At 43.9% G+C, this 22,654-nt stretch overlaps 8 protein-coding genes across 8 annotated transcripts; 2 read left to right on the forward strand and 6 right to left on the reverse strand.

The window, feature by feature from the left end:
• The first annotated feature begins 284 nt into the window (after positions 1 to 284).
• On the forward strand, positions 285 to 4,817 carry BYT42DRAFT_580545 (uncharacterized protein). The gene is made up of 14 exons (XM_051569507.1): positions 285 to 362; positions 448 to 994; positions 1,059 to 1,264; positions 1,357 to 1,466; positions 1,546 to 1,567; positions 1,645 to 1,875; positions 1,942 to 2,124; positions 2,206 to 2,415; positions 2,494 to 2,589; positions 2,676 to 3,498; positions 3,565 to 3,638; positions 3,716 to 3,844; positions 3,911 to 4,221; positions 4,300 to 4,817. Exons 2-14 carry the CDS (start codon positions 643 to 645, stop codon positions 4,688 to 4,690), a joined length of 3,138 nt encoding a protein of 1,045 aa, XP_051420516.1. The 5' UTR covers positions 285 to 362; positions 448 to 642; the 3' UTR covers positions 4,691 to 4,817.
• A 954-nt stretch (positions 4,818 to 5,771) lies between these two features.
• Positions 5,772 to 7,491, reverse strand: BYT42DRAFT_580556 (uncharacterized protein). The gene is made up of 4 exons (XM_051569508.1): positions 7,316 to 7,491; positions 7,184 to 7,202; positions 6,529 to 7,047; positions 5,772 to 6,427 (listed from the first exon to the last, which is right to left on the reverse strand). Exons 1-4 carry the CDS (start codon positions 7,445 to 7,447, stop codon positions 6,006 to 6,008), a joined length of 1,092 nt encoding a protein of 363 aa, XP_051420517.1. The 5' UTR covers positions 7,448 to 7,491; the 3' UTR covers positions 5,772 to 6,005.
• A 434-nt stretch (positions 7,492 to 7,925) lies between these two features.
• On the reverse strand, positions 7,926 to 8,477 carry BYT42DRAFT_501795 (uncharacterized protein; the record flags this gene model as incomplete). The annotated part of the gene is made up of 2 exons (XM_051564784.1): positions 7,926 to 8,126; positions 8,202 to 8,477. The coding sequence occupies 2 exons, from the start codon at positions 8,475 to 8,477 to the stop codon at positions 7,926 to 7,928; spliced, it is 477 nt and encodes a 158-aa protein (XP_051420518.1).
• A 1,620-nt stretch (positions 8,478 to 10,097) lies between these two features.
• BYT42DRAFT_616603 (uncharacterized protein) lies at positions 10,098 to 12,710 on the reverse strand (the record flags this gene model as incomplete). Its single annotated transcript, XM_051572088.1, has 8 exons — positions 10,098 to 10,142; positions 10,223 to 10,456; positions 10,518 to 10,729; positions 10,805 to 11,000; positions 11,091 to 11,660; positions 11,752 to 11,858; positions 11,934 to 12,576; positions 12,657 to 12,710. The coding sequence occupies 8 exons, from the start codon at positions 12,708 to 12,710 to the stop codon at positions 10,098 to 10,100; spliced, it is 2,061 nt and encodes a 686-aa protein (XP_051420519.1).
• Positions 12,711 to 12,905: 195 nt separating this feature from the next.
• On the forward strand, positions 12,906 to 13,430 carry BYT42DRAFT_580564 (uncharacterized protein). Its single transcript, XM_051569509.1, has one exon. It carries the CDS (start codon positions 12,981 to 12,983, stop codon positions 13,278 to 13,280), a length of 300 nt encoding a protein of 99 aa, XP_051420520.1. The 5' UTR covers positions 12,906 to 12,980; the 3' UTR covers positions 13,281 to 13,430.
• Positions 13,377 to 15,371, reverse strand: BYT42DRAFT_71849 (uncharacterized protein). Its single transcript, XM_051572802.1, has 4 exons — positions 14,493 to 15,371; positions 14,365 to 14,433; positions 14,251 to 14,298; positions 13,377 to 14,184 (listed from the first exon to the last, which is right to left on the reverse strand). The coding sequence occupies exons 1-4, from the start codon at positions 15,048 to 15,050 to the stop codon at positions 13,474 to 13,476; spliced, it is 1,386 nt and encodes a 461-aa protein (XP_051420521.1). The 5' UTR covers positions 15,051 to 15,371; the 3' UTR covers positions 13,377 to 13,473.
• A 544-nt stretch (positions 15,372 to 15,915) lies between these two features.
• On the reverse strand, positions 15,916 to 16,506 carry BYT42DRAFT_501852 (HSF-type DNA-binding-domain-containing protein; the record flags this gene model as incomplete). Its single annotated transcript, XM_051564790.1, has 2 exons — positions 15,916 to 16,279; positions 16,355 to 16,506. The coding sequence occupies 2 exons, from the start codon at positions 16,504 to 16,506 to the stop codon at positions 15,916 to 15,918; spliced, it is 516 nt and encodes a 171-aa protein (XP_051420522.1).
• Positions 16,507 to 18,794: 2,288 nt separating this feature from the next.
• Positions 18,795 to 22,600, reverse strand: BYT42DRAFT_548371 (uncharacterized protein; the record flags this gene model as incomplete). The annotated part of the gene is made up of 10 exons (XM_051566011.1): positions 18,795 to 19,409; positions 19,475 to 19,611; positions 19,745 to 19,994; positions 20,064 to 20,296; positions 20,357 to 20,900; positions 20,991 to 21,239; positions 21,298 to 21,567; positions 21,631 to 21,778; positions 21,839 to 22,486; positions 22,521 to 22,600. 10 exons carry the CDS (start codon positions 22,598 to 22,600, stop codon positions 18,795 to 18,797), a joined length of 3,174 nt encoding a protein of 1,057 aa, XP_051420523.1.
• Between the last annotated feature and the right edge of the window lie 54 nt (positions 22,601 to 22,654).

The raw sequence follows: 22,654 nt of genomic DNA on the forward strand, positions 1-22,654 counted from the left end.
CACAGTGCCATGTAATACAATTTGTTGTGACATTACAATAAAGCAGCAGGAGATATCGATGGAGAACAACAAAAGATCATTTGTTATGCTATTTCGATCTATAGCTGACGTTACAATGTTAATAAACCCAGGAACACTCCACTCTATAATTGCCTGGTTGTTGTTTACTACTGAAAGGCTGAATCAAAAGAGAGTGATCTGAAAAAAGCGTTGATGGGTGCGGTCCATTTTAATCTCCGCAATTCTATTACCACTGGCGTGGGTTCCTTCAGTGTGCCTTTGTCGCTTATACCATGTCGTTTGCAGGCTACTTTTTTGGCAATGTGGACGAAGAGGGAAGACTGGATAATGATCTAGACGAGGTACGACCGTTGATCTATGCCAAATACGCCCTTTTTTGGATAATCATTGACGAGTCGTTTTGTTGTTTTTTCTTTTTTTGTTTAGGATTTGAAAAAGACACTGCAAGATGTCGATGCGAGTGTGTTTTCAAAGATCTTTAGTACAGACACATTTGGCTTAACCTCACGCGGGGACGACGATGACGACGAAGGCATGGAACCGTCGCAACCCGTACCTACGGCTCATTCGACCGATGCCGTGGATTACTCCGATTTTGACGAAGTGGTTCCCGACGATGCCATGTTCTCTGAAAAAAACTTTCATCGAGGCATGGGCGTTATCAAAAAGACCTTGCCTCGTTCACGACTTAGCATGGTCAGCGATAATTACGACGAATACGACGAAGAGGAAGAGGAAGAAGAGGAAGTCAAACCAGTTCAGCCTTCAACAGCAATATCCTCCACCGATTCAGCAGCACCACTAGCCGTGCCTCCTCTATCGACCGAACCTACCGTTACCGACAATGAACCGTCTCGGAAAGTGGACATTAAACAACTCTTTCCCGATTTCGAAAAAGACAAGATTCTCAAGTTTTCCGACCTCTTCATGGCCCGGATTCAACGACCTTCCAAGCTTCAACCTGTCAAACTAGGTAAAGTAATCAGAACCTGTTGGTCTTATCGATTGGAACAGTTGAATAACAGTTCTGTGTGCAGGCGTGTTGAGCGACAACTATGAATACGAAATGGAAGCCGATGATCGAGTCCTCTTCACGAAAACCACCAAACGCGATCGCAATCTTCGATGGATGGCCGAAAAGACCGCTACGAAACGACGTCGTTTGGAGAGAGAGATATTGGGCGACGGAGACCATGTGTCAAGCAGTGAGAGTGAAGACGATCAATATGATACCTCGGATAGGGTAGGCAAAGAATGAAAGGAGAAAAGAAAAGAGAAAGAAGATCATCAACAAGAGACTAAAACAATGGGTGGGGACGTCCCATGTATTATTAGCCTCTTGTCACAGGATCACCATCGCGTGATGTTCGCGACAATCGATTATATCACTCCATCGTTTTGGACCAGTGGGAGGACCACATTCAATGGGGAGATGAATCGGACAGGTAAGCTTTCCCCTCATATCATATTCATGCTAAATAGATGATGATGCCAACTGGTTTTTTTTTCCTTGCATGACTTTAGAGAATCACAGTCACCGGACGATGTAAGTATCTGCATGAATAATCATCCAATGTGATCGAGCAAAGGAGCAAGGGGTCATCTAACCGCCAGATTGAACAGAATTTGGTGGTGAACAAGCATTTGAACGAACGATTGGAAGCGGGTGATTGGTTGGATGCGATTATTTGGGACAAAGAAAAACCAAATGAAGCCTTTATGAAGATTTCTTTGGATCTAAATGATCCCAATATGTTGTTTGATTGCGAAGAAGTGGAAGCCACCAAAGCACAGTTGATCCAACCAAAACATGTCAAGCGAGGTCGCAAACCGTTGCCACGACCACTGCCTAAAGTAAGTCTTTTCTGCCCGTTGTTTTCCCATGCTTCGCGCAAGTTTGGTCTAACGCTGCTTCATCAGATACCAATCATTTACCCTGTGGATACGGAACCCCACAGCAAGCTTCCGCTCAACCGGTTCAATCTATCCAACGATAAATACTATGAATCCCATTATACCGGACGCCTGGTGCGTGTGCGCCAGACCCTCGGCCAACTCGTCGTCCAGCATTCGTTACCTGCTCTCCGATTACATCCCGCCTTTGTAAGATCCTTTTTTTTTTTTTTGCACAACTTTGTGTATACCATTCCATACTCACCGTCTCCTTCTTCTCAACCGATACAGTACAAGACCAAATTATCCAAGGCCGAGGCGCGATCGTTCCATCGTCCACTTGTACAGTTACCTCTTAATCATGACATTACCTTTTCTCGCGTCCGCATCAGTAAAAAGAACCGACGAAAAGATAAAAAGAAGAACGCCGCCGAACTGATGCGAAGTACAAAAGATTTATCGCTCAAGGACAACAGCATGTTTGTCCTCTTGGAATTCTCGGTAAGTGAACGCCTTATTTTGAGAAGAATTCTTCACTTGAGGGTAGCTGATGTATTTGTGTGTATTTATTGTGAACAGGAGGAACATCCACCCATTATTTCCAATGTCGGAATGGGTACCTTGATTATCAACTATTATCGAAAAACCGATCCCAAAGACGAATTTGTGCCTTCGGTGAGTAAATTTTTTGTTGATTACGGGACAAGACGGCCATTTTCCTCATTGCTTTTTTTTTGTGTGCATACATGGATACATATTAGCTCGATATCGGTGAACCTTTTGTTTTGGATATTGGCGATACTTCTCCTTTCATGAATTTTGGCAATGTCGAGCCTGGTCAGACCATTACGGTGTTGTACAACAACCTTATTCGTGCGCCTCTGTTCCGGCACGAGGTGAAAAACACCGATTTCTTAATGGTGAAAAGCACCTACAAAGGCAATACCAAGTATTACATCCGTGAAATACCCGCCACGTTTGTTGTTGGTCAAACATATCCTGTGCAAGAAGTGCCTGGTCCTCACTCCCGAAAAATTACTACGACCATCCGTAATCGATTACAGATCGTGGCCTACCGTCTGATAAAAAAAAATCCCCTGTATCGATTGAAAATGAGTCGATTGGCGCAAAAGTTCCCGGAATACTCTGACATTCAGATTCGACAACGGTTGAAAGAGTTTCTGGAGTTCCATCGTCGCAATAAAGAAGGAGGGGGCGGTTACTGGACGGTGCGTGGCGGTGGCGAGGCTCCGTCCGAAGAAGACTTGCAGAAAATGGTGACGCCCGAAATGATTTGTTTGTATGAGAGTATGCTGGTGGGTGAACGGCATTTGCAAGATCTTGGTTACGGTGATATCAATGACGAAGACGAAACGGGCGAAGGTGATTCAAAACTGGAAGTGGAACAACAATTGGCCCCCTGGTTCGCTACACGCAATTTCATCAATGCCTCGCAAGGCAAAGCCATGTTGAAATTGTACGGTGCCGGTGATCCTACCGGCCGTGGTGAAGGCTTCAGTTTTATTCGAGTCTCCATGAAAGATATCTTTTTACGTGCCGGCGAATCAGCCGAAGAAAAACTTGGTAAAAAGAAAAAGAAGAAAACTATGGCGTGTAAATTATGATACTGACCGATCGGATTTTCTGTAGCTCAAATTGAAGCTCGACCAAAAAGTGCTCATCGTTACAACGTAGCTGAACAGCAACAGATTTACAAAGAAGAGGTAAAAAAAAAAAGAAACGAAAACCATGACCAGGGGCCTCGTCACTCAAACTGTACCTTTATATAATATATATATAGATTCATCGCATCTGGAATGCGCAACTGGATTCCTTGTCGAACCCGGTAGAGCCTGAACTATCGGATCATGAAGGTGAAGAAGACAGTGAATTTGATGATCACACTGAACGCGCCGACAGTCCTGCTATGGTAATGAATGATTTGCTAGAATCCAAAACTGCGTGGTGTGATACTAAAGAGCTTGCTATTTGATAGTCGGAATTGGATTGGAATTTCTCTCGACGAAGCAGTCGTCCCGTGTCCATGTCGCCGATGCCGCCGTCGTATAACCGACGTTACGAACGAGCTCCGTCTGAAAGTGTGGATGATGATGATATTTCCGTCACGGGCAGTTTGAGTTCCCGTACGAGTTATCATGTGAACAATCCCAACAAATACTTGGTGATCCGTCGATTAATACGGCAACCCAATGGAGAAAAATCGTGGCAACAAGAAGTCGTGCGTGATCCTGTGGTGATCAAATCTTATTTACGTCAACGGCAGATGATTGAAGAGGAGGCAACAAGGTAAGTCACGACCCAACAAACAAAACAAACTGAGGTTTGTGTCAACAGATATTGATGGAAAAGCATTGTATTTTTTAGTGCAGAGGCATTAGAACCTACGGATGATGCGGAAAAGAATGCACGTATGAAGAAACGAATTCAGGATCAGTTGGCGAAACTGAAACGAAACGCGGAACGACGTCGTCAGCGGCAGTTGGCGAAACAGGCGGCGTTGGCGGAAAACCCCGTACTAGGATTGATTCGAGGCAAACGCGAAGGCGCCATGAGACGATGTGGTAACTGTGGACAACTGGGCCATATGAAGACCAACAAGAACTGTCCTATGTTTTATGTGGTGAATAATCCCAACAACAACGCGACCCCGGCCGCCGCCCCAGGGGATACTCCCGGCTCCAACGCGAATAATACATTCCCCGGCACGTCATCTCCCCTCTCCAATTCACAAACATCCCCCAACCCATCATTCTGATCATTGCTCACAATTAATCACCGTTAACAGTATTAAAGAAAACTCGCATTTCCAACATTATAAAGAGACAGGCGAAGAGAGAGGGAGAGAAAAAACAAACAGCACATGACACTAAATATAAACAAATATCCAGGATTGATTTTCCCTTTTTGTCCTTGGCCGTCCATGACAGCAAGAGCATTTTGTGTCGTTGGATGCAACGGTTTGGCACGACAATATTGCAATAAGACCATCTGAATCAATGCATATCGTTTATTCACTACAGCCCCGTCATCCCAAAAGAGTGATCGGAAATGAGAACGAATCACGTTACACTGGCGACATGGCTTGTGCTGTGGTATAAATAAAATGTAACATGTGCAACAACCAGTGAATAGGCCATGCGTGTGTTTTGGAACAGGCCATGCAACAGCAAAGCAATAAAGATATTGACATCACAGCTATTTTAGGTGGAGTGCATGTGATGTTATGCATGACTTTTTTTTTTGTTGCACTGTATACAAAAGCTCAGTAATGGAACAAGCTAGATTAAGACATCCCGATGTAGTATAGTTCCGGATTGGATGAAATCTGTTTGTCAACATTTTGTTATTTTGATCAAGGGAACTTTTGTTGCTTCATCACCGTCTAGCTTTCTGTAAATGGCCCTGAAGCCGAGAGATAAGGATACAGTTGGGGATGACAAATAGAAAAAAAAAAGCATGGACCAAGTGGGATCACCCAAGTATTGAAAAAAGAAGAAAGCCTGTGATGGCATCATGGGATTGATGGTGGTCCAAGTAATCCTTCAGTAAGGGCAATCGAAATCAGCCAGCCGAACGTTGTACACAGTGATTTTAAGATTTTGGGGGTTAAGAGAGGAAAAGTAAGAGAGACAAAAAAAGGATAACGCGCTCAGGTCATCGTCCTTGACGATGGATTCACAATAAAGATGTAATGTAAAACCAGAAGATGATCCACCACCTAATAATTTCGTTTTTTGGCAAGAAGCATGACCGAAATAACAAAAAGTGGCATTGCACAATGTAATCTATCCTTTCTGGTCACTGACACTAACGAAAACGGATAAAATGATCATTGCATCAGATAAGATTAAAAAAGGTAAACCCAAAGAGCGGCCACCCATATTAACTTCTGAAACCGATCATCATTTATTCATTGTAAAAAAAAAAGAGTTTGTTCATGTCTGTCTGGCTAGATGACGCCGGTCTTTTTTACTCTATTTATTGATATTGGTTTTTCCAACATGATTCCCAAGTCTACTTTTTTATATGTACATACTGTAGCACATGGAATGCGGAATAAACAAATTGGCCTAGCGATCAAGATCGCGTAAACATTTGGCACATTGACATTCGAAATAGTAGTCTTGTAATAATTTTTGGCGACGGGCCGCCACGGGAAGGGAAGTGTCGACGTAGGAGATGGTCAAGGGTTCGTCCATTGGGACGGACCGGAGGGTACGTATGAGCATCATGCGAAACGATCCGCGTGGCTGTGTGAATTCTGGCGGATAATAGGTGGTAGGTGAAGGCTTGGCAATGGATTGCTTCATGTGCTTTTTAGTGCGTTTTTTCAGTGCAGCCGAAGCCGGGGGTGAAGCGTCGTCGGGCCCGTGTGATGATGGATCGATAACAATAGGTAATTCCTCTTCGTTCAAATTATGCTCGGTACATTGTTCTACTTCGCAATTGGGATCACAGCTGTGATTCAAGAGCGAGGCCAACGGATAGATGGCTAAAAGGTTAGATTGATTTAGTTTTGCTGGGTTCGTGTGGAGTGATCAAGTCATGATGCATCCTGGTAGCTAGGGTGTAGCCCAAAATATTTTTTTTTACCTCGACCAATAGGATCGGCGTTGGAGAGTGCCTTTTCAAGAAATATGCCGAACCCGTTGGATTCAATCCGTGACACGAGATGCATGATATCTGTCATTGTTTGGTTCGGTGGTAAAAGAGGGCCGAGATGTTTGGTAAAGAACTGGTGCAGCCGCCGCCATTCCTGGATTTGGTCGATGGACCAGTCACTGTAATGCGATTCGAGTGCTTTCACGTCGTCATAGGTGGGTGGAATGGTGGCGTCCTCACACATCGGAGCGGCCCGTTGACGTTGCCACAGGATCAACACCACGAGCTTGGCAACACTTTTACCATGACGATCGGCTTTGAGGGTAGCGAGTTTGCGCAACGCACCACATGCTAATTGTTGATGTGTTCCGTCACCGAGGTATTGGTCAGCACACGGGCGGGAACAGAAATATACTTGATCACAGCCAGTACAGTGAAGTCGGAAAAATCGAGTGGGATGCGTGCAAAGACAATGAGCGCACACGCGTTTCTTGGAACTATCAAAGATGGCTGCATTTTCATGTTCGTCCATCGTGGTCGGTTGGTTGGTTTTGTGGTTTTGGCGGGTCAGTTTTTGTTTTTTTTTTTTTTTTTTTTTTTTTTTTTTTTTTTTTTCTCACCAGTCAGCGGTGGATCAAAATTTTACCTGCAGCAAAAGGATGCACCTGTAATCCCAAGCCGTCTTAATTTAGCCTTTGATTCCGAACCCCACTCTGCCCGCCCCCGCTACATCAAAAAAGATACACAATCAAAGATCATTGAAAGAAAAAGGCCTTACTCTGAAAACGATTTGATCCGAGGCCAATGATGTCGAAGCTACATATTCACGTCCTTTTCCTGGGGTGATTTGCACACGCAATGGTAAATTATGTTTCGAAACGTAAAAGCCGCCACCATCCTTCTCCTGCATCGTCTTCTATCGAAGGGAAACAAAAAAACCAGGACAAACAGGAAAAGAACCGATTCAAGGAATCTCTGTCACGATGAGCGACCTAAAAAAAAAAAAAAAAAAAAAAAAAAAAAAAAAAAAAAATTCATAGTCGTTTTCAAGGGGCGCTTCGAACGACCTTGCGAGCGAGTGACACAAAAGAAAAAATCGATCAAAAATACGGTATCAAGGAGCCGATGGACGACATTCTTTGTTTCAATTAATACACAGATATATAAAAAACAAGGTACAGGTTTTTACGATTCATTAATCAACGGGTAAGGTAGAGAGAATTGAGATGGAAGCATGGTTAAAGAAGGATAATTCATCGATGAAGTGGTGGGTGGCGGTGGAGAAGGAGAATGATAGCTCACAGGTGATAACGGTAGATGGGATGGCGGAATGCTAAAAAAAAACGAATGAGAACGAAGAAAGAAGCATGACGCAAATACGACAAAACTTACCAAGAGACATGTATAGACGATGATGGGTTCGGAAAAGGTGATGGGGTATTGGGAGGAAGGTTATAATGACAATGAAATCGATGATGGATTTGTTGATGCCTTGATAAAGTGGTTTTTCTCGTAAACGATTTCCCGCAGTAACAAGCATACGGTCGATTGCCCGTGTGTGTTCGTCGATGGCGAGCTAAAGATGAAGACTGTGGACGGCGAAAAAGAAGAAAAACAGTGTGTAAGTATTGGATGATTGTGAATGTTGTTGACAAAAAACGTACGTCACTAAAAGTCTTTTCACAGAATTCATAATCGCATATGTGAGGTCGTTCCCCGGTGTGGGTTCGCAAATGGACAATGAGGGCGGACCTTTGAATGAATTGTTTGGTGCAGCCTACCCAGTGACATTGGTAAGGCCGTTCGCCGGTGTGAATCCGTCGATGACGAATAAGATCCGATCGCCTTGAGAACCGTTTCCCGCAGCCATGCCAGTGACACAGGCACGGTTTCTCTTTGACGGTTTGGGTTGGTTGATTTAACAGATTGGGAATATCCATGGTAAATTTGATGAGCAAAATAATAAATAACAATAAGTAAAGAGGAAGAAGGAACGAAGTAGGATGGGATGGAATAGGATACACTGTTTTTAGCAAGCAGGAATTTTGTATTGTGGGTTGAGTGAACCGGGTTTATATAGAATTTTTTATTTATTTCCAACAATGAAAGAAATAAATCTGTGGATGATATTTATATCTCTGTAAAAAGAAAGATGCATTTTGTGTATGTGTGTGTTGCGTGTAGTGTGTGAGTGGATGTGTATCACGGGAAGTGCGACAAGTTTGATGGTCGATGCAACAGCGCACTGGTGAAAAAGTAAAGCATTCAACTTTTTTTTATGGGGGGTGAGGAAGGAATGGGGGGAGGGGGAGACGGAGACGCGATAGGAAAAAAGGGGGACATTAGAACGCAAAAAAAGAGGAGACGAAAAAGACACAGTTGGGCCTGCCGAGATCACTTGGGCCAAGAATCAAAAAAAAAAAAAATTGAGGCGCAGAGCAGAGACAGAAAGTCAGAGAGAGACAAAGAGACAAGGGAGGTGATGTGGGTGACCATCGATAGAAAATAGCGTGCCACAAACTATAATCTGGGGGGGGGGGACCAAAGCTTTCTAACCAAATGATCTTCAATGAAACGGTTTCAACCAAAGCAAAAATCCCATTTTTGACCAAATACAATCACACAATGTGGGCGTTTTTCGCCACGTTGGTCGTTGTCCGAAACTCATCTCATCTTTTTTCGATTTCGTCACTGACGGAGTGATCGACCCTGTGTGCGCGCCTGAGCAACACAATATTATCACACGAACCCATCCCCTTTCGGTTCTCTTTATTTTTTTTATTTTTATTTTTTGGCTTCGGAAAACCGCTGCCAAGATGGCATGTGCGTCATTTTACAGGAGAAAAAAATCCAAGGTTTGTTTTTACAGAAACTCCAAGGTCGCGTGTCAAAGGCAAAACGCAAAATGCTATAATTAGCAATGCACAGCCAATTCAATTATGTTTCCTTGACCAATCATTAAGCGCATCTGCGAGTAGAAGCAAGACTTTTGTTGGTAAAATTCATGCGCTTGACTTATTACTTGTAGGTATTGCATCATCCTGTAGTCCGTTTCAGACTTCTTATTTTCCCACTTGTCAGGAGCAACGACGCCATCACAAAGAAATCACAGCAGTCACTTTTGGTTGTATCTGAGATGGGCACTCTTTTTGTTGCACCAATATGATCAGAATGTTCGGACTTGAATCAGTTATGGATTTTCTTTTTCATTGTGCTTGTATTGTAAGATAATTTGACTGGCTCACACCGGACTCTCTTCAACTAAAGAAAATAGAAATTTCAGGAGTGCGGTCAAAAGAATAGGCCGGGAAGCGCATCATGCATCCACTATAAGTAAGTACAAAAAAAAAAAAAAAGATCGACAATATAGGATTGTGGGAAGCATTTCTCATCCAATGTTCTTATGTAGTTTCCCCACATTTCCTCATGCCAATTTTTTTTTCCAATACGCCTACTTTGATCAACATGGCATACATTGATAATGTATAATCATAAGGAACCGTCCAAAAAAAAAGTATATATGTATACTGTAAGTTGTATATTTCTTATCAACATCAATATTACGCATCCTGATTCTGATTCTGATTTTCTTGTAATTGTTTTTGCTGAAAACAAAAAAAAAGTAAAGGAATGAGAACCGGCTTTTTGCCTCTTGCATTTTTTTTTTCTTTCTTCTTTTCCTTACCTTGGCTTGCCAGGCTTGAGCCATTTCCAGCAATTTGAGATTTTTGCTCTGTACTTCATCATCGGGAAAGATGTAGTCAAAGTATTCTTCCCAAATGATATTATCTTCCGTGGAATCTGGTGCTCTTCTTCTCTTCTTAACCACCTTGGGCATCTTCTTCTGAACCGCTTCTTGAGTTTCGGTTGTACCGTAATTCTCTTCAAAGTCTTTCCACGATTCAAGTAGTAATACACGCTGCAAGTAAACCGTCCATTAGTGACCTCGTCCTCTCTATGATGGTATCCAAGGAACATACCTCTTCCTTCAGCTTCTTATCTTTCATGCTGTCATAGGCAGTTTCAAAGATCTTGCGTGCACGTCGTACGCCTTGATCATCTCCCTCCTCGTAGGGTACCGACAGTTCAAACTGAGCAAAACTGATGTACACCTTGACGTGATCTGTACGCTCCAACAAACGCACATACAAGTCGCGCGTACGTTTGTACTCTTCTTCTTCGATTTCGAAATCTGTTGGATGCTCACTGTTAGCACTTTTCATCCTTCACTTTTCGCTTTTTTTTTTTCATCGCAACGCTTGCTTACCGATATACGCTTTCCACAATAACTCCGGCATGTCAAGCACGGGCTGACCGATGGCCAATTCGAAAATGGCACGACAACGTTCTTTCTCACCCAGCATTTTTTCCAGTTCACTAAACTTGATCCACGCTGTGCAATTGGCGGGATTGTATTCCAAATATTTGGTGTAAAGGGTACGACAACGGTCAAATTCTCGAAGCTACACAAGCACAAAAAAGTTATACGTGTTAAAAAAAAAGTTAAAGAAGACAAGAAGGCGACCCAAGGACCGATGTGGAGGAGGGCTTACCTGCATTTCCAGATCTATATAGCCTTTGAACAATTTGTTCTTGGGGCATTGACCAATGGCGCGACCAAGCAGTTTCCTTGCCGTGGTGATATTGAGCTGTCTGATTTCGAATTGGGCATACATGAGCCAGATCTTGGCAAATGTGAATTGTTGATGTGGTATGAGTTTGATGCATTGGCTGTAAATTTCTCGGGTTCGTTCAATGTCTTCCGTTTCGATTTCTTCGTATAAAGCATAGTTGATCCACAAGTAAATGTAACGTCGCCAGTACCGTTTTTCTTGTGCTGGTGGTAATTGTGCAATAGCACGTTCGTATACTTCACGCACCAGTGTAGCATCACCTGCCGATTCTTCCAGTTTCGCGTAGTCGAACCATACATCGTAATTCTTTGGATTCGCCTCGATCTCTTCTTCATACTGAACACGTCTTTTACCAATGACGACATTTTCAATGCCTTCCTTGTTGCCATGCTGCTTTTCAAAGTTCGTGTATTGGTTATAGAGGGATTCCGATTTTGATTTCGGAAGACGATCCAGTCCATATTTGAAAATAACTCGAGCACGTTCAAACTAAAAAAAAAAAAGAAAGAAACAGCAAATTTCTGCGGGTCAGCTTCTCCACAATGACCCACCAACGCCAGCGAGCAAAGCAGCAACTCACCTCCTTCATCTTGATTTCAAACTTGGCAAAAGCAACAAGCACTTTTTGATCCAGTTTATCGTCACCCATATACTGTATTGCTTCTGTATAAATCTCTCGGCATTTATCTGCGCTCCCAAAAAAACGTGTCAGCATGTTTTTTGTTAGCCTTCGTCTCTAAGTTCAAACAATGGTCGACTTACCCAAATTATTGTGCTCTTCTTCGAATTTGGCCCATTTGATCCAATGCTTTGGTTCAGGGTGAATACTGACAAATCGTTCATAAATGGCTCTGGCTCGTTCATGTTCATTGTAACGAAGTTCCATTTTGATGTAGGCTTGCCATGCTGCCTCATCGGGTTCCCACTTCATCCAGCGTTCAAACACATTGCGTGCTTTGGGAACATCGCCCAACATTTCTTCCATATAAGTGTATTTGTACCAGAACTGGTCGACGCGTGGCAGCAAGGTGGTAGCACGATCCAACACATTGCGAGCGTGGCTGACATTCTTGTTCTTCATCTCCATCTCGGCATAACGTAACCAAATGGCAATGTTACGCCATTCGACGTCCAAAGCACGCTCAAACACGGATCGCGATCGTTGAAATTCCAATTGACTTTCTTCCCAAGCTGCATATTTGAGCCAATTGCTGACATTGAGACGATTCTTGCGAATGTTATCTTCGAATTCTTTTCGTTTGCGTTGACGGAATTCCGACAATTCTTCCAAATCGGTGATTTTCTGTTGAGGGATGGAATGGGTTGGTTCTAGACGACGATCGTGGGCTTCACGAAGAATCTGCTCGGCCGTAATCTGGATAGGAGCGGGATTCTTGTTTTTGACCTACAATATCAAAGAAAAAGATGTCAACTTTTTGCCATCCCATACAAAACCAAAGTCTGCTTTTTATCTGCGAATATTACCTTTGGCGGTCTTGGGTTCTTGCCGAACCCACTGGTAGTCTGTCCAGCTTCCATAATTCAGGTGTATTGAATAGAGAGGCAAAAAAAAAAGACAGCCGCTAAACTAAGAACGGTCGATTAAATCTCTGAGCGCCCGCAGGCTCTCCGTGTCCAATCTGCTTGCGCAGTCACGCCGCGCTGCTTTGCTGCTGAAAATTGTCAACACAAATCAACGGTCACGCCGGGGTGGCAAACCGAGAGTTTTTGCAACATTTTTCTGTGCAGTTAGCCGGCCACTGCTGTTGTTTTTCTTTTGCTTGCATCAAGGAAACATTAATCGATACCATGCGTTGCCGTATTTTGCGTGATATTAAAGCTCGTCAAGCTGTTGCCAATAACGAATTGACCCGTCAAGCGTACCGCTACATTACTCGCAACGAGACGCTTCCTGCTCGTGTTCGTCATCAAGCTCAGTTGCAACTCAACGCCATGCCAAAGCAATCCTCGCCCACATTTGTGCAGAATCGATGTGTTGCCACCGGTCACGGTCAAGGTATCCTTCGCGAATTCAAGCTCTGCCGATTCCAATTCCGTCTTAAAGCATTAAACGGCGAATTACCCGGCGTCAAGAAAGCATCCTGGTAGACACCTCATCTTGGAGACTGGATTTCTCATTTTTGTTCTTTTCTTTTATTTTACACCACTGTACAGTTTTCTCATTCCTTTTCTCTCCTCTTCCAATGGATCCGTCACAAATAATAATAAACAACCAAACAAAGAAAAGTATTGCGCAATCGATTGATTGGAGGGAGACATGAATTTTGTTCTCTTTATGTATTTATCTAGCGGGATAGTATTGCGCAAGAAGGCAAAATCGACAGGGTGGACGACCCGGTTTACATCGATTGGACGAATCCGAGACTTTTTGAACGACTGGTGTTGATAAAGCTGTCAAGGATGCAGTGTCGGCTTGTGTATCTTCATTGGCCGAGTTCACGATCTCCACAGGCAACTGGTTGCTGTGTTCCTGATTGATCAGCAAAAGAATGGTATCATGGCAAGATGACATATCGGGTAGGGTGAAGGATCGTCGACCATGATATGTTACAGCCACATTGACAGAGGTATCTGCTTCAACGATGCCTTGCTGCGCTTGAAATGTCACTTTGCTGTGGGCGCAGAAGAGGGAGAACTCGAGCGGCTCGTGCGGCGATAAATTACGAAGGTTTAATTGCACGAGATTGCCCTGAGACTGGGATGAAGAGGATGAGGTGGAGTCATGAAAAGTGAGATGTTTTGGGTACACTTCATAGAGAGGATGGACTTGCGGTGAAGCAGACCTATTATTCGCTGCATCATTTTCTCGAGGCACACGAGTTGCAATGTCGGCGTCCGATGTTTGGATTGTTGTCTTTTCTTTGGCATGCAAAAGGTCATCCTGTTTGATGGTGGGCTTGGAGGTGGGTGATAAAGTCAGGGCGGAAAGGATCGCGCTTAAGTAATCATCGCAGATATGGTGGTTGCTTTGCAGAGACGATGGTAATGCTTTCTACGATGTGCCCAAATTGGTTCACTATCTGTGGATCAAAAAGGTCCTTTATAAAGAAACACTTACGAATACATGGGCTAAGGGATCATCTGTGATTGAAGCGACATTGGATGGCTAAAACGTATCCTTGGTGAGCCTATTTTTCGGACACATGCAAGACAACAGCAGGACAACCCTTACTTGTTCAGCGTGCTGGGGTAAAATTCGGTTATAGCTGCTCGATCGTGCAGAGTGCGTCGCAAAGGAAGGCTACCAAAAGGTAAGCCATCTTACAAAAAAGGATGCAAATGAACTTTTTCTGGGCTCACCTTGCGATGCTGCCAGACATGATCCACGCTTTCAAAGGGGAGCGAGCGGGCCCGAAAATACTGTCCCGGTGACGTGCTCTGCTGTCGCCACTGATTGTCTGATGCGGACGCTTCACTCTGTTCGTCTCCAACGTGGCGCTGCTGCTCTTCAATATTTTGCCATGAATCGCTCAAATGATCGCGAGGACCGCCTTCCAGAATGTCGTATTCTGAATGGACCGATGCGTCCAGGGGATCGCGCGTGTTGGCGACATCAAAAGGGGGTTCAATGTCAGTCACAAAAGGAACGGGTTCTAAATGCGACAAGACAGATTCTTCGCCGTCATGGCTCGCTGCCTTGTCGAGGGAAAGATGCTCCTGAACGTCGGTCAAGTAGCGTTGGAAATCGGCCATGACCGACTGTTCCAGTTGGTTAAATTCGTCGTAAATAGTTGATGACTGTTTCTCCGTTAATGGCTGTGGGTGATGCGGCTCATCAGGATCGGATTCCTGTGAATACAGGCGATGGTCGCTTGCATCCTGGTGCGACAACGGAGAGAAAGCACGGCGAGAATCCATACCATGATCAACGCTGTCATAGATTCGGCTGCATACACTTTTTCCATAGAGCGGGGCCACTGTCGTTGGACCAAATCATGGGTCACGTGCTCCTCATGCAGGTACGCCCAACTCCCTCTGTATGAGAAAACCCCGTCTTTATGCTTGGTACGAACATAACAGTAAAATTAAAACAAAAGAAAAAAGTAAAGAGCTTGAATCAGATTGTTACAAGCGGTTATATTACAAATAATGGCATATATCACGGCAAAGGAGGAAATAGAAAAAAGCGCAAAGAGATGGGATAAAAAGATAAAAATGGCTATCACAAGTTAAACAGGCAGAATAAAATAAAAAAAAAGAGTTGTAAAGAACAAAGAAGGAGAGGGTAAAAAGATTATAAAGAAAAAAAGATCAGAGAAGAAACTTATTCGGAAAAGGTGATGCCGCCCACATTGTTGGGGTTGTCAAACTTCATGCGAGAGTCATTCTGTTCAACAGAGACACACGACGAAGGAGACGACAAGAGAACACTGGGCACGGGACTGGGCGGAAGTGTGGTCGATGTGGATGTAGGGAAAGAGAAGGTGTTGTTGGCCGAGCTCGTAGCATACATGGACATCATCATATCTTGCTGTGTGGAGGTGGCGGGTGGGGGTAATTGATGATCAAGACGCATTTGGGGTGGGCATCGGTTCGACGCGTCCATCTCCCACGAAGGCGTAGGCTGACCGTAATCACCACACATGCCCGAACCTGGCGATGTGACAAAGACACGCGGTTGCTCGTCATTGAGCATATGTTTATTTTCAAATTCAGCCACTATTAAAAAAAAAGACGCATGAGTTGAACAAATCGGTGCTACTGACAGCAGTAAAGGATGTCATCAATACGTACATGGTGTGGAGACTTGGATGCCTTGACGTTCGGCTAGACGACGAATTATGATTTGCTGCTGAAGTTGGATCTTTTTCATATCTTCAAACCCTTGAAGGAGATTGGAAAAGTTTTCTTGGAGTCCACGGAATTGCTGGAGAAGGTCGGCCTGCGACAACTGCACCATGGCAAACGAAGCGTGGATATCGCCCGTCTCGCGCCGCAAGAGTTCAGAATCCATCGCTTTACGTTTAATGTCTTCTAACAAATCGGGCCTGCCGCGTTGGAATTTGGTGTGGGAGAATTCCCAGATTTCATTTTCGTTGTTGCCGCGTTGTCCGCGAGACGATTTATTGATCTTGTGGAATCCGTACCTGCACGAAAAATAACAGATCAGAACCAATCGATACATAGAAAAAGTGCGAAAGGGCAATTGGTATGCTGCTTACATGTTCAATTGACGCACGAAACTCGAAAAGTTAGAATGTTTGAAATGCTCGGGAAGCAATTCTTGAGCAAATCGAGTGGCATTGCAAACGAGAAAAGAGGTGCCACTTGGATTCCATGAGATCAAATGTTGGTTATTGCGACCGCTGATCATACTATAAAAATGACGAGTGTGAGTCCGACTTTATGCGTCCAGGAAAAGGTTCTTCTTTGGCTTTACCTGTAAAGTTTGCTAATGAAGGTGCTGACACCACGTTTGGTCGACCGCCTTTGGGGCTCCTGTTCAAGAGGTCCGGATCCCCATTCGCGTGGAGAAGCCAAAGGTGATTGCAGACCACTGGCGGAATGCATACCGCCAGGCGATAAGGACGAAGACGAAGTGGTGGACGATATACTACCCCGGGGCTGCTTGTAAGAATAGTAATCGTTTGTATCAGGTACCGATATATGCATAGATTCTAAGCCAGACATATCAGTGCAGTTATTTTTGTGGATTCAAACAATCAAAAAGAATTAAAGAAGGGGAAAAAGGTTTAGGAAAAGAAAGGCGTCAAAAAAAAAGGCGGATCAATAAAAAAAGAAAAAAAAATCCCACCCGAAGGGCAGAATAGAGTGACATTTTCTTTTCGGTTTCAACCTCTCCAACACACCGGGACATTCAATCAGTTATTGGCCAGGTTTCTCGTGCCACTTTTCCAATTCAGCTCTTCTCTTCAGTTGCACCTTTTTGGTTTGCCTGGCCCTTTTTTTGCCAGTCTAATTTCTAAAAATATCGGCTTGGATAAGCAAAACAGCGTATATTCAATTGTTGTATATCCATAAGTCGTCGTCATTTTTCTTGGCCTTTGTGCAAGAGTGATTTGGATCGCAGTTGGTGAAAAAAAAAAAAAATAGTCGCGATCAGTGACTGGGTCTGCTTGGTTAGGTAACCATGGCCAAGACCCAATTTAGAAATTTTTCGATTTTTTGACATTTGAAAGGGACCCTTTGCAGTAGAAACCACAGAATCTTGGAACATGACTGACATCATTCACGCCAATAAGCATCGTTGACTATTGCTATGGAGATGTGGATCATTGATGGTTTCCATCTTGGAAAGAAAAATAACAGCAAAAGTGGACGACTGCATGTTCTATCCCCGTCGCTTACGATCGGAAGACTTCAAATGAAACCAATGTTTCATGAGAAACACAAAAGGACCGTCATCCTGCCGTTTTCCTTTTTCTATCTTGAGTCCCCGCCATGGAAAGCAGTTCTTATCACCCCAAATTGACGTTTATCTCTTATCCAACCTGGATGTCATCATGCGTTGCAGAAAAAGAAGAACATGCATTATCATCACACTCCGTAACAGCCAGTCGGGGTGCTCAAGCCACACACGAGTTGCATGAATGGTAGAAAAAAAAAAGAAAAAAAAGCCACATTGGGCCCAACTCGCTCTTTTTTTTCACTCTTTTCCAATTTATCGAACCATGTTTTATTTTCGCCCCGCTGACAAAATAAGAATTTTTTTTTTTTTTGCTTCTCCAAAACTATGGGGAAATGAATGATGTGCTGCTGCCAAAAAAAGATCATTGGCCGATTTTTCATTGTGGGAGAAACATTGAGTGATGGAAAACAAGCCAATCATGAGTCATTTTGGGGTAAAACTGGTCATCCTCTTTTGTACATCATCCATGGCTTTCTTTTTGTTATCAAGCTAAAAATGCCTCAAAAAAAAGCGAGCCTTACCATAAGCAAAAGCCTGCAAGTGCACAAAACCAAATTACAGAGGTTTCAGCAAGCGGTTTCTCAGACTGGCTTTATTTTTATGTGAATTTTTTTCATACTCCGTGTGGGACAAGAACGGGGAACAGGGTCAACCGTATCCCAGTAACTCGTCCGTTCATGCAAAATCATCGACCGCCCGCAAAAGGCAACCGAAAAATATTCCCTGCCCATGGCCCTTGGCTCACATAGTTTGTCGAACATTCTTATAAGAAGTTACTGACGTACGCAGTGATCGTCACCAGTGGAAAGGAAAAGGAACTACAAAAGAAAAAAGGCCAGATTCCACACATCATATTAGAACCCACACAGCTTTTTTTTTTATTCTGGGGGAAAATTTTTCCGCCTTTTTTCTTGTCTGTGAGCGGACCTACAAACAATCGAATCATCGCACGCGTAGAATATCAAAAATACTTCAAGTCGGCGCCACGAACCAACTGTTATCTTCAACACACACACACGCACACACCATCAATCTATTAAACCATGAAAAAATTTTCTGATCTTATGGATTCGACATGTAAAATTTTTGCCCTGAATAGCTCATCACGTTTCATATGGTAGGTTGACGTTTCGTGTGATACGTTGAAGAATTTTCTTGTATTTTCGGGCCGACAATGCTACTTTTACTTGCCTATTATACAACCGGTGTCGATGGCTAAACGGTCAACGCGCTCAGGTGGCTAGAAATCTACATTCCTGAGGCATAAGATAGATGGCGGCAGATTGAGGAGGATGTGATTCGGCTATTTCGAACGCTTGAAGAATGGCACGTTGTTCCTCCACTGATGATAATAAACTAACATACGACCGAATGAGGATTTCTTCATCGCTGGCCATGATGGGCCGTAAAACCAACTTGGATTTCCTCTCTTTGGCTTTTTTCCACTGAGTAGTACGTGACTTCACTTGCTGGCTGCATATCCGCCGAAACGCTTGTCGGTGTTCTTGATCCGTGAGTCCTTCCACAATTTGAAGCATGAGTACACGGACGAGATCTTGCAACTCGGTCCGCTGCAATTGATGGCTCACATAACACAACATGCAGAACGTCAGTATCGCCAGCGATCGCCCCGAGTGCCATGCCTCATTAGGAAATGGGTAAAAGATTTCCACCACCGAACCATGTTCCTGAGTCTCGGTCTGACGATCCTCGATGATCTCACTCTTCTGGATGTTACTGTAATTCTCCCGCAGATACTCGCGGATAAGCTTAGCGGAAAAAGGCTTTTTGTCACTTTGCGGAATCAAGTGGCGTGATGCGGAAATCCCCGTCCATTCCTTGAGATTCTAAATTATATTTTTGTGGTTAGTCAATCGAGATTTTCCGTTATTCCACAAATGTGACATCTTACCTGTAAGCATCGAATAAGATTCGATACGAAAAAGTTGGCGTCTGCATACATGGAAGATGATGGATTCTCAGGAGCCTCTGTTTCCGCCATTTTCAGCGACGAAGCACATTGCGTCAATAATCTGATCACGTACAGAACTTTAAAAAAAGATTGACAGTCTGCATCGAATCACCGCGCGCCAAAAAAAAAAAAAAGGTTCAGTTTTTTTTTCCAAAGTCAGTTCAATTTCATTGTTCGTCCGCGCAAGGAGACACAGAAAAATAAAATTACCAGAATCGGTTAAACGCCGAGCCATTGGACACATTTGCGACACGGGATAGCTGTAGTTGCGAATAATTTGTGCATCATTCATCGATTCATACAGGTCGCCTAAAAACGTGTCAAGAAGCAATTGATATTCAGATTGCACACTCGGTGTATGGCTGGGATACAGGTTCCGGTAGAAACAGGGTGTCAGAATCGTGTCTTCATTCGGATGTTTCCATAACAGGACTAGACTGGACATCCAACTCTCTTTTTGCTATGCATGCATTAGACCGTGAGTCTCGATACAACAAAAAGCTTCCAAGATTCCCCCCCACCCACTTACTCGGAATAATTCCTTCATCAATGTTCTGGACAGTTTGCATGCTTGAACGAAAAGACACCACCCTTCTTGGCCATCTCCGTGGGAATCAGGGGTATCATCATCACTGGATAGTTCCTCGAAAACGCCATTGAGAGTTCCCGTTACTTGAACCAAGAAGCGCGGAATACGGATCTTGGGCGGCAAAGGGAGGAATAGGGTGTAAATATCGTAACACACGACCCGAATAGGCCAAGCTAAATCGGAGGTTTAAGAGATGGGAGATCGTCATTGACCGCTCACCGGCCTGTACTTACCGTATTGACTCAACCGCTCCAGCATGAATGTGACCATCTCATTTCGTAAACTCTCTTTTTTCGTAGTCAGCGATGGAACCTCGTCCTGTCGATCCTTATCGGGCGCAACCTCCGATCCCATCATGCTCCGGGTCACGTACACGAGCGTATTGATACACGAGCGGATCGCGTTCCAATCCTCAAGACTATACAACTGGTGTTCCACGTTGCCGGATTCTCGCAACGTCAGCAGCGATAACAGCGCATCTAGTACGTCCGTAGGACGCATAGCCAGCATTATTGGCCAGTAATCAGAATGATCGCTGTAAGTTTTGCGTGCTTTTTCGAGACCGTCATCATTGAGATTGCCAAGCGCCTGGAGGGTTTGCAGATGGAGTTTCAGCTGATTTCGTGACTTTGACGTATGTTGTTCAATGTTGACGCCGATTTCCAAGGAGGGAACTATACACGCAGAAAGATATTCACGGATATCCAACACGAGTCCGAGGTTTGCTTCAATTCGCCGGTCGGAAACCAACATGATCGGGCATGATTTCGTTGGATCCTAATTCACCCAGCGGTTAATCAATATATTGCTCATTTGTCTCACTATTTTTTTATTTTTATTTTTTTTGCCCGATCAGCGCCGACGTACCGGTTGACAGCTGGCTTGCAGGAAACTGAGAATATTGGGCTTGAACGCCGTGAGTAAGGTCGAATCAAGAGAATTGTACAGGTGTTGGAGTACAAGTACCATCAACGATGGCCTACTGCTTTGCTTTTTGAGACCCGAGAGACGTTGCATTCCCGCAAGAATAGGGACAATGATCAAGTGCTGATTTCGGTTCTCAAAGCACGCAGACACAAGCTTTTTGAGCACTTGGAAAGGCCACATAAAGGAAAGCTGGGATATACGCAAAATTAGCACGGGATACTACGGTATTTTGTCATCTTTTGTTTACCTTGACCAACATATGAAGGGCCTCTGATGATATCGGCAGTTCCGTATCATCCAGTGAGAAAATAGTGTCATTGTCTGTTTGTACCAGCTGATTGCATACTTTGGTGAGCTGAAAATAAAAGTCGTTGCACCAATAGTCCACAGAGCCAAATAAAGGCTCGGTGGGGTCGGTGGCCACCGCATCCAGTGCAAAGGCACGATCTCGATAACGACACAACTCGTTCGCGTCCGAAATATGGTCCATTGTCGCAAGCAGTAAAGAGCATAATTTCTATGCATAATAAAAAAAAGGAAAGTTAAGAATAAGCCGCATTGACAGAGGCAAAAAACATACTTTGATTGTCGATGAGGTGACCAGCACTTCACCTAGGTTATTGTAAATGTTGACCAATTTCAGAGTATGATGGTACAAGTCCATGAACAGTGCTTCTCTTGCGATCATTTCGCCAAAGTATTGGATGGCACCAGCGTCTGATAACTGGCTGGAATGGAGGCTTACTTAATTTCTTGTTTGACAAGTTGTTTTGGCGCACTTGACTTACTTTACCCACAGATCGGCAAATTGGACCATCATTTTCAAGATCGATCTCCATCCGGGAGCCTGATCTCGTAGTAGCTGAAGGCTTTGCAATTGACACTGTATCCATATCTTTTCCATTAATGGTTCACTCTCGGACGGTGTCTCTAACTTTCCGATCAACATGTCAACGACCTGTATGTCTGCTGCGTCCGTTACGCGTTTCGGATCCACATGACGTAACTCCAATGGTTGCATAGGATGTCCATGCCGTTGCGTGTATTGGAACAAGGTGATGAATGCTTGTTTGTGTCGATCCAGAGGGTACAGATCTTGTGATTTGCAGGTAGTAGACCATTGACTTGCTAGGGTTTCTTTCGGTTGCTCTTGATCAAAAAGCGTGAAGGACGAAGCGCGCCGCCTTTTTCGACTGGTCGGCGACGTTAAACATTGCATGACCATTTTGAATTCTTGGCGAATCAAAAGGCTGCCTTGATCCCATGGCATGGAAATAAGCAATTGGATAAGTTGTTTTCTGCGCTGGGAATGATCAGTCGACTGGGTATCGGAAAAAGTATTATTCGAAACGATTTTGACTGCTGCTATCTCCTTTTGCAAGAACAAGAGCAATTCAGACAATACATCGTCATCTACCAGGAAATCAATGATCTGCCTATAAAAAGCGTATGCCGTTTTGGTTGGCTCACCTAGTTTGGCGGAAGGTATTTGATCTTTCAGGAACTGGATCGCCGCTGCGTAAATATCCCCATCTTTGATGCAGCGACATAGGGTAATGTAAAGCGCATAGCATTGATCGTGTAGTATAGAATGTGGCTTCATT

This window comes from Radiomyces spectabilis, assembly GCF_025331425.1.
Source record: "Radiomyces spectabilis strain NRRL 2753 chromosome Unknown BYT42scaffold_11, whole genome shotgun sequence".
In the NCBI taxonomy this organism is placed as follows: domain Eukaryota; kingdom Fungi; phylum Mucoromycota; class Mucoromycetes; order Mucorales; family Radiomycetaceae; genus Radiomyces; species Radiomyces spectabilis.

Coding starts and splice junctions, on each gene's coding strand:
- BYT42DRAFT_580545 (XM_051569507.1), top strand. CDS start 643: ATGTTCTCTGAAAAAAACTTTCATCGAGGCATGGGCGTTATCAAAAAG. Junction 2,590..2,675: donor AAGACGAATTTGTGCCTTCG/GTGAGTAAATTT, acceptor GATACATATTAG/CTCGATATCGGTGAACCTTT. Junction 3,499..3,564: donor ATCAGCCGAAGAAAAACTTG/GTAAAAAGAAAA, acceptor GATTTTCTGTAG/CTCAAATTGAAGCTCGACCA.
- BYT42DRAFT_580556 (XM_051569508.1), bottom strand. CDS start 7,447: ATGCAGGAGAAGGATGGTGGCGGCTTTTACGTTTCGAAACATAATTTA. Junction 6,428..6,528: donor CGCCGATCCTATTGGTCGAG/GTAAAAAAAAAT, acceptor CTAACCTTTTAG/CCATCTATCCGTTGGCCTCG.
- BYT42DRAFT_580564 (XM_051569509.1), top strand. CDS start 12,981: ATGCGTTGCCGTATTTTGCGTGATATTAAAGCTCGTCAAGCTGTTGCC.
- BYT42DRAFT_71849 (XM_051572802.1), bottom strand. CDS start 15,050: ATGGATTCTCGCCGTGCTTTCTCTCCGTTGTCGCACCAGGATGCAAGC. Junction 14,434..14,492: donor ATGTCTGGCAGCATCGCAAG/GTGAGCCCAGAA, acceptor ACCTTTTGGTAG/CCTTCCTTTGCGACGCACTC. Junction 14,299..14,364: donor TACCCCAGCACGCTGAACAA/GTAAGGGTTGTC, acceptor GATACGTTTTAG/CCATCCAATGTCGCTTCAAT.